The 13078-nt window shown below is 38.2% G+C and overlaps 1 protein-coding gene across 3 annotated transcripts; it reads left to right on the top strand.

Annotated features, from left to right (window-relative positions):
- The first annotated feature begins 528 nt into the window (after window positions 1-528).
- Window positions 529-4599, top strand: LOC137101831 (alcohol dehydrogenase 1-like). 3 transcript variants are annotated; one of them, XM_067480693.1, is made up of 9 exons: window positions 529-656; window positions 1668-1769; window positions 2219-2360; window positions 2560-2647; window positions 2807-3026; window positions 3163-3423; window positions 3595-3727; window positions 4071-4209; window positions 4320-4599. In XM_067480693.1, the coding sequence occupies exons 1-9, from the start codon at window positions 639-641 to the stop codon at window positions 4351-4353; spliced, it is 1137 nt and encodes a 378-aa protein (XP_067336794.1). In that variant the 5' UTR covers window positions 529-638; the 3' UTR covers window positions 4354-4599. The 3 variants fall into 3 exon arrangements, with proteins under 3 accessions (XP_067336794.1, XP_067336796.1, XP_067336795.1); XM_067480695.1 differs by lacking the exon at window positions 2560-2647 and having other exon boundaries at window positions 2935-3026; XM_067480694.1 differs by lacking the exon at window positions 529-656 and having other exon boundaries at window positions 2592-2647.
- Window positions 4600-13078: the final 8479 nt, after the last annotated feature.

The raw sequence follows: 13078 nt of genomic DNA, 5'->3' as shown, positions 1-13078 counted from the left end.
TCTGCTTCCTTCAGCAGCAATAAAACCAAACCAAGGGTCCACTGTAGCTGCATGTTGCACGACATAACATTCAGTAGTCTTAGGATATCTGGTGTGAACAGCTGTCCCTGTGGTTTCTGTCTAGGATCTAATTTCTGATAGTTTGTTCAAACAAGTGAAGGTGTAAGTGTGAGCGAAATGATCCACACATGCAACCGGTTTACGGTGACCAAATACACTGTTTGGTACCAAGCTTTCACACCTCACAGAGACCTTGTGTCTGCATTGTGGAGACACTCTGCCCTGTCACCTTTTGATTCCCACAGACATACTGCACCAGAGTTTGGGGGTTGGCCACCCCTGCCTTCCAAACTTAAAATTTCAACAAAATTTTATATGGAATTGCAAATGCTAATGTTACTTCTACATCTCTGCCCCGTGAGATTTGAGTTTTGCTTTGCTTCACCATTCTAAGCTGACTTTGTACTTTAACTACAAAGAAAGAATTGAAATCCTCTTCTGTGGTTTGTGTAACTAGTTTTTTTTTTTTTTTTTTTTCTTGCAGTAATATTTAAACCTCAGAGTCTGTGAGTCTTCTTTTCCTCTCATTCTCTCTTCTTGCTCAACACCTCCCACATTGTTTTCCATGTCCCGGACAAATGGCCACAGCTGGTAAGGTAGGTACAGAATTCAGTAAACTGTTCAACGTGCTAAAATAGCTAAAAACACTGGAGTGTGGACAGTTTTATTTTAACTGTAATCAAGAATTTTAATTGACCCTGAAATGTTTTTAGACTTACATGCACTTCATTTTTGTAAATGTGATTTCCAGTTCGGTGTGGATCGGTGTAGTGTAACAAACCTGAAGATGCTAAGTGTTTCAGGGCTCACGTGTGTTTTAATGCAATTTGTATAGCACATGCATTAACTACTTTTTAAAGATAAAGTGAGAATAATATTTTTTACTATGATATAGCATAAAATAACAGTGAAACTCCATTCTCTCCATCTCTTCCCTCTGACTCAGTTAATGTTTGCACAACCTGGCTTGACTTGGCACAGACTTTGAAACTATTTAGTTTTTTGTGCAATTGTGGATATTGGCAAAGCTGAATGGGAGAGAATGTTAAAACATTTATAGAGTATGACAACAGCTAATTTACTCTGTTGTTTACTCAGTTATTCTAAACTAATCTTTTCATTATATTATACTCCTGAAATATAATTTATCTCAGCTATGAACACGTAGTTCCACATCTGATCCATAAGGCTTTATCCGTTCTGACCAGCTGGCTTGGAGTGGCAGGCATAAGAGACTTTAGGTCATTGACACTTTGGTCATCTGGGGGTTTTTCTTCCACACAGTTTTTGTGTGTGCTTTTAGAGTCACATGAATTAAAGTGTGATCTTCCATGGGACTGCATGGGGAGTGATGAAAGAACTCCATTCTCTGATAAGTACGGTCGTAGGCAATCACTCGCTGTTCCAGTTTGACGGAAAACATCTAAGTTTGTGTTGGGAATACGATTACATCAGAGGAAAACAAATCACTGCAGTCTGCAGTAATCAAAGAGATTTAAACTTGTCGATTGAGCACAAGTAGATGAAAATGCATTTCCAGACAACCATCCTGCAGCATCACCCAGAAATGTGAGATTTTATAGTACACTGGTGTCACTTCTGTGTAGGTTATCAAGTGCAAGGCTGCAGTGGCCTGGGAGCCCAACAAGCCTTTAGTGATTGAGGAGATTGAAGTAGCCCCTCCCCAGGCCAACGAGGTCCGCATCAAGGTGAGAAACGTTTGTTACGCATGCAAAATCCCACACATATCTTATTGCATTTGGGGTTAGGGAAAAAAAAATCATATTTATACATTTGAGGTAACTGGCACTAAGCTCTTTCAGATGTGTTGTGGTTCTTCAAAGCTCCACAACTGACATATTTTATAATATTTACATAGATATATGTATATACAAAACATGCATTCAGTATTGCTAAACTCACAGTTAGCTTTGCAACTCTATGCACCATTTGTAGATCATTCTTCTGGTTTGTAGGTGCATAAACACCGCATACCCAATAGTGAAGAGGTGATGTTTCCACGATCCCACAAATACTTGCGATTTAGGATTTTGCAGGCTGTCGATTGCAAATGTAGCAATAAGAAAACAACTATATGCATCTGTTAAATGAAAAAAGTGTGAGTGGTTTTCATATACATTTTATGTTTTTGGTGTAGATTGTGGCCACCGCCGTGTGCCATTCAGATCTGTATCACCTGTTTGAGGAAATGCCTGAAGATGGTTTCCCAGCAGTCCTTGGCCATGAGGCAGCTGGAATTGTGGAGAGCGTTGGACCCGGAGTCACTGAATTTCAGCCAGGTCAGTTAAAGCTAACAACCTGTTTCATTTGTTTAATTGTTCACCTTTGTTCCCTGTAAGACATAGTGGTAGCGATCGCTTGATGAAAACATACTAGTCAGTCTAGTTTAACACAATAATCTTCTTATACAGTTTCTTTGTTATTTTGTGAATTGGCCTAAAATTAGTTTGACATGGCAACATGAACACTGAATTTCAGGAGACAAGGTAATTCCTCTGTTCATCTCCCAGTGTAAAGAATGTCGCTTCTGTAAGAGTCCAAAGACAAACCAGTGTGAGAAAGGATGGTGAGCATTTTTTACTTCTCGTCTGTTGATTTCATTCATCCAGAAATTTTTTTTTTACATGTTATGGGTTTTTTAATAACTTTATAGGTCTGAAATAAATTTGTTAAGCCCAGCAACTCTCTTCGGTCCTTTGGTCCTACATTTTAATTCTCTCATCAGGGGTGTAGAAAATCACGATGTGATGGCCTTACAAGAATCCAGGTTTACCTGTAAGGGCAGGAAGGTCCTGCAGTTTGCGGGAACCAGTACCTTCTCTGAGTACACTGTTGTTAACATGATCGCTGTAGCTAAGATCGACCCTGCTGCCCCTCTGGACAAAGTCTGTCTCCTTGGATGTGGGATCTGCACAGGATTTGGAGCAGCAGTTAATACTGCTAAGGTGTGTTTGTTTATTGTTGGTGATAATCAGACGTAAGGCTAATGTTCCCCTCATTGTTCTTAGTTCAGTCATCTTCTGTGGTCATTGATAATTGGAGGACCCAAAATACTGTGTTAACCAGAGTCTTTGACTTCAGGTGGAACCAGGGTCCACATGTGCTGTGTTTGGCCTGGGAGCTGTGGGTTTGGCTGCAGTCATGGGCTGCAAGTCTGCAGGAGCCAAGAGGATCATCGCTGTTGACGTCAATCCAGACAAGTTTGAAAAAGCCAAGGTGTTTGGGGCGACCGACTTTGTGAACCCCAAGGATCACAACAAACCCATCAGCCAAGTGCTGGCTGAGATGACCAATGGAGGAGTGGACTATTCCCTGGAATGCGTTGGGAATGTGGCTGTCATGGTGAGCCGATAAACAGATGTACATAGAGAGTTAATGTAAACGGGTTCAGGAACACAAACTATTTTGAAGATTCTATCAAAATAAAACTCATTATCCAATTTGGACAGTTGAACCACTTTGGTCATAATCTTAGTTATTATTCTTACTACTTTGTGCTGTTTCTCCATCTAGCGCAGTGCTTTGGAGTCTTGTGTGAAAGGTTGGGGCGTCAGCGTGCTGGTTGGCTGGACGGACATGCATGACTTTGCTGCCCGACCCATTCAGCTCATATCTGGACGGACATGGAAGGGCTCACTGTTTGGAGGTGAGACAAAACAGTCCTTCCCCTCTTAAAAAAAATAAAAAGGATAGATAGAATAAAAGATAAAAATAGTAACTGTTAGTTTTAGGTGGTTATTAGTCATTTTCTTAAAAATAGGAAGACAATTTGGCAGAACAAGTGGAGAGAGAGAAGCTCATCGGGTCAAGTTTCATTGATCACAGGTCTGCATGACCTTGTCTGGCATTTCTCATTTAATTGGACTATTAGTAGCTGGGATTTCTGTCCATCTCCAGTACTGCTGCATTACACTAACCAAAAGGCTGATGCTTAACCTCTTCAATTGTTCAGCCTGTTTTTTATGATGCGTGTGTTTTCTGCTTGTCAGGTTTTAAGGGTAAGGACGGTGTCCCAGAGATGGTTAAAGCCTACCTGGAGAAGAAGGTGAAGCTGGATGAGTTTATCACTCACACCATGACTCTGGACCAGGTCAATGATGCCATTGACCTGATGAAACACGGCAAATGGTAAATTTATGTTTCTGTTATTCCACCACTCAGGATTTCCTAACTAGTTACCCAGAAGAAGATTTAATAAGTACAAGTCTCATCGTTTCTGTTTTGTTTTTGCTTCACAGCGTCCGGACGGTCCTGAGTGTTTGTTCCCATTGAGGCCATTGTTTTTTATTTCAGTCCAGATCATTTAATGATCTGCAGCTGTTTTGTACTGAACCACAGACACACAACACAACACAATGCATATGAATAAAAGATCTTTAAAATCATACACAATATATTTGCAGGTTTTCTAGTGGCTTTACTAAGCATATAGTGATTGTTAGAACCATCTACAGTGCTCATATTGTCAAAAGCTGAACATGACAAAATGTTTGAGGCAAAATAAATAATTAAAACAGACGTGTTGTTATTTCGTTGTATTATTTCTCATAGAAACAGCATCCAACTGCCTGTTTCTTTTAGAAAATTTCCGATTGAGTTGTGTTTAAGTGACTTAAGTGCTCTTGTCAAACAGTTAAAATTCAGATTTACTCAGACCAGCCTAGTCGATCAATGTTTGCTTTATTTGGCAGGCAGTGTGTAATTATTCTGCCAAGACTGAATCCAGGATTTGTCTCCCAAAAGTGCCGTTGCACATTGTGCTGCTATCCTTATTATGAGGAGACTATTACTGATAAACACTGGGACATTTTTGTAATTATAATGACAGCAAACATTCTCCTATAAAATCCCTTCTTAAAGGGCATGAAACCCTGTTTCATTAATGAACATATGACAACAGAGTTCTGTTTGTCTTGTTCAGTGGATTCTTGGATTTAATGTTTGGTTCAGCTGGATTCTATCTTCCTAACTGAAAAAACAGGCAAAGTTCTGAACTTTGTTAAGACATACCTCGCCCCACACCCGTTCTGCAAATGGGATATGTTATCTCAAATGGTGTGCCAAGTACTATGTGGGAAACAGACACAGAACTGCAGTTTGAATCGTCTTTACGCTTGCTATGCATCAGTGGTATTCACAGTGGTAGCACACACAGTGCATGGGCCAGTTTATAACTGAGCACACAAGGTATTTAGGGCTCCTCAAAAGTAAAAGCTCTTAAGAGGACCATAATGTGCTTTCACTAACTTCATGAATTTCATGAGCTAACACCCATGAAAAGTTACCTTGCTGAAAAGATGGGGAGTCTGGCTAAGCTTTCAGTAGTTGCTCAATTGAGCCAGATCTCTGTAAAGTCTGGGGCCATAAGGCAGAAACCTACACAGGCAAAGTTTTCCGAACCTGCACCAGCAACATTTAGGACCGGATGCGATAATTTATTTATACAAAAAGAAATTAAATTTTTTTTTAATTAAAACAATGAGATGAATTAATCCATTTATAAGCATTTATGCAATTCATTATGTTAAGTAATTAAGAAAACTAAACGAGCAAAGTGGTAGAATTCCCAGCATGCCTTTTTTGAGAATTAAAGCTTTTTATTGTTCCTTGCATGGGTGACATATGTGTGAAGGTACAGTGCCACTGCTGTGGAGGTGTATATTGGGTTTTAGAAAGACATACTTTATGCGTCCATCAAGTCTTTTACTGGGATGTCAGTGGAAATGACAGGTCTCTTTCTGCATGTGCAACAGTACAACAGCAGGGCTGAACATGTGTCTCTGTGCTTGACTGACGTGGCTGCAGTTCAAAGCTGTTTTCTCCACAGTACAGTCCCGAGCTCCTAAATATTACTCTAGAGCACATGCTAAAAAGTCCTTTTCATCTTCATCATCTGAGTTGAAGCTATTGCCGATAGATCCATATAATGCCCTCAGTAGCCTTAAATTCAAACGTTTGTGATCAGATCACAATGTTTTAGTTCAGATTGTGGCCACAAGTATTTGTCACATTGTCTGGCTTTTAGAAACAGATTTTTCTTTAGAATTTTCTATTGCTATATTTCATAATTTAACACAAAACAGCAAACGGTGGAGGCAGAATAAATGCAATTGGCCTATAGCAGTTACAGCCTATTTACAGTATAAGTTAACTTTAACAATATGGTTTTTACACTTACAGTTTATGGTTTACTTCCTGGGGCTGATTAATCTCTTATCTCTTAGTTATTTTGAACAGATAATTAATGTTCATCGGCAGTTTTGTGAAAATGTTAAAGAAGTCTCACTGCTCGCTCCAAGAATCTTCTTTTTACTTTAAATAGCCTTGGGTCTACCGTCTTTTTCAGTTATACCAGTTTTTGCTCTACATCTCATGATCAAGAGAGAACACTATGGGCGGACAAGAAGAGTAATACCAAGAACATGAGATGTCAGTACTTCAGAGCAAAGTGTTAAAGGATCATTGCAATAATTTTGTAAATTAATCATATTTTCCAGAAACACCAAACAAACACTGAAACCACCATTGAATCTATGCTCATTGTTTGATAGTTATCAGCCAGCAGCTTGTATACGCTTGTCCATCTTTAGCATTGAGCTCTTATGTTGTTCAAAAACCAAACTCTACCACTACACTGGGTTACAGGTTTCTTTATTTCAAACACCAAAAGCCTTATGAATGTCTTCGACAATCGTCACAGTCTCTGGAATTCCATTTTAAATGCCAGGCATGTGCAGTTGACCGGTTGCATTACAAGGAAGACAATTTTAAGCACTGTCTTGTTCTTCAGCGTAAAGAAATATGCCGCTCAAATACATCAGCGGTGTCACGCACCTGTTTCTTTGCGATTCTCACAAGGATCATCTGTTCAGACCTGTCCTCTCTCAGCTGAATGGTGATGTAAGTGTTTACTGGTGTGTCTCAGAAGAATTAAAACAAACTGTGGACATGACAACATGACCAGTTCGCCTATATAATCTGACGTTACCAGCAGGTTATTTGGTTTTTTTTTTTTACTTGAAGTATCCAATAATGTTTTCATCTTCACATTTATAACTGCAGTGCCTACCTAATCATTCCTTGTTAAAAAACAGATAAAACTAAAAGTACTACATAAAAAAGGACAATTTGTGGGGAAAAAAATTTGTGGGGGCTTCTATTAAAAGACAAAAAAATATTACACCTCATTCTTATAGACGTTTTATTTCTCACACATCTGTCTTTGACTACTGAAATATAATTTTTTTTAGTAAGGTGAAATTGTCAAAAATCAGTTAGCCTGATTGTCTATTTTCATGCTGCCTGCACATTCAGAATGCACAGAATGAAACTGAGAGGCTTTACTAACAGTGTGTCCAATTACGTTTGGGATAACAAGATCTAAAGATATAATATCCTCCCCAGCAAATTAAGGAAGCATCCCACAACACCTGTCACTCACTGAACACTGCAGATGAATGAAAGTTGATTCCCCTGTGTAAACCCATTTACACACTGTAGATACTGTGTTTCTTCCTCTTCCTGCGACTATTCATTCATGTTGCTGCTCCAGGGTATCGAAACACATGTTTTTTTCCAACACATATTCTATTTTATCTGTGGAACAAAGTTGATAAATTACAGAGACATTGGTCATTATAGCAATAAAATTTCTAAATGGAATAATGGAATAATTAGAATGAGCAGGGGTGGTGGTGAGGCTGTTTATGTAAAGTCATGTTCCCCAGTAATTCTTGGCTTAAAAATAAATGCTCAAAAAAAAAAAAAAATTCACACAAAAAATTCACTGTGATGGGAATTAATAGAGCCCCTTAGAAATTCCCTCTTCTATTAACATGTTTTTTGTAATAAGGTTCTAGTTTAGTTTAAAGTGGTTGTCTGATGCATCTGAATAATTTCAAAACATCTGTATTTATCCTAATCTATCTCCACTAATCACAAACCCTACTAGGCCTAACATTAAAAGATCTTTTTTGCTGCTGGAAATGTATTTAACACTATAGGGACCTCCCCTCAACACAACAGAAGTACACACACACACACACTCTAGTTGCCTGTTTTCTACCCAGCCATTTAATGTGCATACTGTTCTCTGGGCTATACAAGCAGCCAAAATCTGGCAATTAATAGGCGAGGACAATCTTGACCCTCTCTTTTTTCCTTCTGACAATACATTCCTTAGATCTTTAATCTGTCTATTACAACTTGTACAATCCCCACTTTTGGGAAAGTGCCTGAAGGAGAAGATGAAAGTGACAAAAAGAATTATCGCTCAATGTCCAACTGGTCTTGTCTAATCGAAACCGTGAAATTTAAAATGAATAAGAACTTGAAGGCATTCTTTACAGAGCATATCACAAATGTTAGTTTACTTTCAAAATATTTATAACGGCTAGACTATAAGAAACACTGAGTTTTACTAAATTGAATAATTAAAAGCCTTTGACACAATTGATCACTCATTACCATAGGTGGTAAATATGTACATACTTAAGTACACTTTTGCACTACTTGTAATTTATTAGACTAGTTCAATTTTAGACAACTTTAATTATTCTTAATACAGAAATTCAACACTAATAATTTATTATGCATTTTTATGCATTAACCACCCATCAGCGCATAATTTTGTTAAATTACACAAACTTCGCTTACACTTCAACAGCTGTGCTGTTCCACACCAAGTTGCAAAGTCTCTTTGGCCTGTATTTTCAGTTAATTTCTCTTTGCAGTCATTTCCACCTTTGAGAAGGTAAAGTTTCTTCTTAGTTGAAGTTAAGAAAAACAAAGTCCAAATTTTATTTGGACTTGTGGATTCATGTTGTCAACAGCATTAAATTCACTACTATTTATTAAAAAAAACTTTGTGGAGTATTTGCACTTTTGTATCTAGGGACATTTCACAAAAAGTACTTTTGTACTTTAAAGTTTTGTTTTTGCTTGTTTTTCTCAAATTGAACTACTTCTGTGAGGGGGAATGTATATCAAGGATCCAAATGAGGAGATAGTGAGGGGAGGTGTTATATTAAAAAGATTAATTAAACAGAAGAACATCACAAAGAACAGGAAAACTAACACCAACAGACGGAAAACAGTAAATCAGAAAACATAAATGATGAGGAAACTGATCACAACTCTGCAAAACCAATGATCTAAACAGAGGAATTCTAAAAAAAAAAAGGGGGTGCGCACATACAAAAACATCCAGGGTTAGGGCTAAATGATGAACTAAAGAGTACACACATTCAGGGACCAATCAGAACAATAAACAATGCACAGAAATCAACAGGACGGGACAAGCACATAACCAAACAGTGTTTAAATAGAGACCAACAGACAGGATAAATCAATAACCAAATCTAATACCAAACAGAAACCGACTGATAGGGACAAACCTTTAGAGAGGAACCAGAGAGAAAATTAGAGAGGAACCAGTGTCCAAACCCAGGACCCAGGCAGACAGACAAGTACAAACAAGGCAGGTAGGCAAACTGGTTTTCAGGAACAAAAGACTTTTGTTCCTGTTCAGGAACACAGGGAGACATAAAGAGATAATCTGTGTAGGAACTTTGGGGAGAGCTGAGTTAAATAAGGGGCACAGGTGAAAGAAATCAGAACTAACAAGTTGGGTAAAGACAATAAAAGGCAAGAAGTAGGGCTGAGGAACTACAAAATTAAAGTCTGCATGCACTGAGCTCCTTTCCTCCTCTTGACCCTCTCTCCTCTCCTCACACCCTACAATTGTCACCACTGTATGACATTAACCATGTGTGTTTTCTCCTGTAGTTGTCTTTGTCCTTCTCTGTCCCCCTCTCTCTGTCCGTTTGTGCAGGTGTCCCCGGCTTTGAGGCTGTGTGTTTTCCAGTGTGCAGCTACTGGTCCTTCGAACCTGCTCGATTTTGTTGCTTTTGTTGCACTTTTTCTTTTCTCTCTTCGCTTTCCACTCACCCCAACCGGTCAAAGCAGATGGCCGTCCACCCTGAGCCTGGTTCCGCTGGAGGTTTCTTCCGTTAAAGGGAGTTTTTCCTCTCCACTGTTGCCTATAGGTTTTCTCAAGGAGGAATTGTTGGGTTTTTTCTATACATCTTTATAGTCTTGACTTTATTTTATAAAGCGCTTTGCGATGACTTTGTTGTGAATTGGTTCTATGGAAAAAAAGTTAATTTGAATTGAACTGAAGTAAAGCTGGTGAAGCTAAGACAAACTGAACTTCATGACCTCTACTGTACCTATAGAAGAGTGTTCTTTTCAGCAAATACTTTTTGTGCGTTACATTTGTGTATTTCTACAACCTCTGCTCAATACACTTGTAAAGATCCTCCTCTCTTGGAGATGAAAGGTTTGTATGCAACTGCCTTGTCAATTTGTGAGAGTTGGACTGGCTAAACCTCATTTCCTGACAGGTACGATTAATGTGCTGCAGGGATCCATATTTGGCCCTACTCTAGTTATCATTTATCGAAATGAAATTGTCCCTTTCAATATCATATAATAAAGTTTATCTGCATGCAGATGATTGGCGTTGACTTTGCTTTTTATTCTGTGTTTTTTAATGCATTTCTGAGCATTTGTGCTTTTTTTTTAATGTCTGTTCCAATCAACAGTAGAATGAAAACGTTAGGGAAGATATCGGGCATAACATGCAGCATACTCCAGTTAGGTGCAGTTATGTAGCATACACTAACCAAATGACTATCCAGGCACTCTGAGTGTGTCATTTTAATTGTAATTAGTCAACTTCAGCCAGCCTACACAAATCTCAGTCCATATATGGCGTTCACTGTGGGATTCATGAAGGGGGACAACTGTATGGTACAGTTGTCAGTAGCAAGTTGACATTTTCTATTTAATAATTGAGAATAAATCTCTTATTTCTGAAGTCGGGTTTATATTATCAGTTGACCTTACTGGGTTCATGAGATTTCTGTGAATATTATTAGGGTGAAACTATAGTCATGCAACTTACTGAACCCTTTAGAGACGTAAGTACAGTAGTTGTTAGTTTGCAAACACAGAGCAGCATTACCACTTAACTGGAGTTGTGTTTTAAGCCACCTAATGAATGTACGAGTCCAATTTTCACTCTCACTGTAGTTCTGGTACCTGCAAAGTCCTGCAAATAACACCTGCTTCTTTATCTGCTTGATCCAGACCACATAACTGTATATACTTCCAAAAGAGTTCTTTTTATTTGAATAGAGGATTTGAAGTTGTAATTATGAAAATTATACCCTAGTTGATTTCCAGATGCTTTAGCAGCTACAGTACTATGTCAGGATTGCAACAGCAGAGGACTGGGTGTTTACGGAGCAGACAAACTCATGTTGTTTGAATAAATAGGTCAGTCAAAAATAGTGACAGCTGGGATGTGATTTCATGCTGCATGTCACAAGTTGTTTTCCACACAACAGCAGGTCACAGTGGAAGCAGTTTTCTTTCCTTGCTGTTAAGTTGTAGGTGTATACCCTATTACCTGTGAGTCTTCTTTTAAAAGCAAACTGTGGCTACATCTATTTGTTCCAGACATACATTAAGTCAAGTAACTGTAAAGCACATTAAATTGTAGTTGTAAGCGTCAGGGCATTTCATGTGGGTGCAGCAGTCCCATCAGTGTAGTACACTATGTCTCTTGCATTCTCTCAGTCTTTGATTACATTCATTAGCGATCCCTGTCCCTGTTTGTGCAGGCCTGTGACAGTGTGGGTGGATGTTATAGAATATTCTATCAGAGCATTAGCTCAACATTCAGAGCCACTGAAGCCCTGAACAGACATTGCAGAAAAATGTAGTGGGAGGAAAAACAAATTTGGAATGAGTTTTGTGCAAGAGCATACACAGAACCCTTTAGTTTGTCATCCAATTTCCTGTCAGAGCTTCCAAACTTGTGTATATGCACAGATCTGGGGCCAATGCAACTGATAAATGATGTTGCTCTTTGCTTTTTTTCTTCCCAGCAGTTTGCTGTAACTTTGAATTATTAAACTGCGTGCAAATGTGAAACAGTGACTCCTGACCTCTTTTATTTTGAGCCGAGCTTTACATGATTAGAGAACCGCAGTGTTGGAGCGTAGAAATCTGGGTCTTGTAGCCTGTGTCAACTTTTTAAAAATTTATTATTTCTACATTTCTACACTCTACAACAGATTATCTGTTGTTTAGGTATTAACTCTACTCTAAAGAAAAGAAAAACTTGTCAGCAAACAGACCCTTACAAAGAGCATCCTTTGAAGTGTTAATGCATGTTAATGCTAGTTTTTATTTTCTGAAATTAAAAATGTTAATACCTGTGGCAATAATTGTGGAATTTTCAATCAGTTTTCCTCCTGTAGAATATGTAATTTGCCCAAACCTTCACTGCAGCCACTACACACACAAAAAACAGTGCACATCATATTTAATTCCAATGATTCACTCTCTGACTGTTCTAAATCTAAAGCCAAGGCTGCTTAAAAACTAATACAATTTTACTTTTACATATGGATAAAAAAAGTAAATTCATTTACAATATTTTTCTTTACCCTTAAACAAAACTTTCCCTAATCTTAACCGTGGTGCTAAGATTAACCAAACATGGGACTCAGGTCTGTGGTGTGACAGTCATGCATGTTTTACTTATCATCCACCAAAGCTTTGCAACTTTATTTCAGTAAAGAAATTCGATACTTTGCTCATATAATTCGATACTTTGCAGTTAAGTTGAATGGGAGACTGTATAGCAGTTTTCTGTTAAGTGAGTTAACTTGTATTTAGAAGCGTTTATCAGCCAGGGATGAAGCCATATGAGTCTTAAGCTGCATTTCCTCGAATGTCACATCAACACAGGCTCTAATTTCTCAATTCTGACTTTCAAGCTCCAAACTGGTAATAAAAATCATGTTAACTCAACATCCCAAAGGATTCTAATAATGGTGTGCGAATGCCACAGGATGGTTTTTAACAGTCTGTGGTATTTAATGGCCTGTCCTTATTTCTGGGTTTTCTCTACTTGATAAAATTG

The sequence above is a fragment of the Channa argus genome, chromosome 16, assembly GCF_033026475.1.
Source record: "Channa argus isolate prfri chromosome 16, Channa argus male v1.0, whole genome shotgun sequence".
Classification (NCBI taxonomy): Eukaryota; Metazoa; Chordata; class Actinopteri; order Anabantiformes; family Channidae; genus Channa; species Channa argus.
Note: the sequence above shows the minus strand (reverse complement) of the source record. Positions and strands in the feature narration are given on the sequence as shown.

Bases quoted from the DNA above. Each gene is read 5' to 3' on its own strand.
- LOC137101831 (XM_067480693.1), top strand. The intron at 2,648-2,806 runs GTGAGCATTTTT...TTCTCTCATCAG, and splicing joins AACCAGTGTGAGAAAGGATG to GGGTGTAGAAAATCACGATG. The intron at 4,210-4,319 runs GTAAATTTATGT...TTTGCTTCACAG, and splicing joins CTGATGAAACACGGCAAATG to CGTCCGGACGGTCCTGAGTG.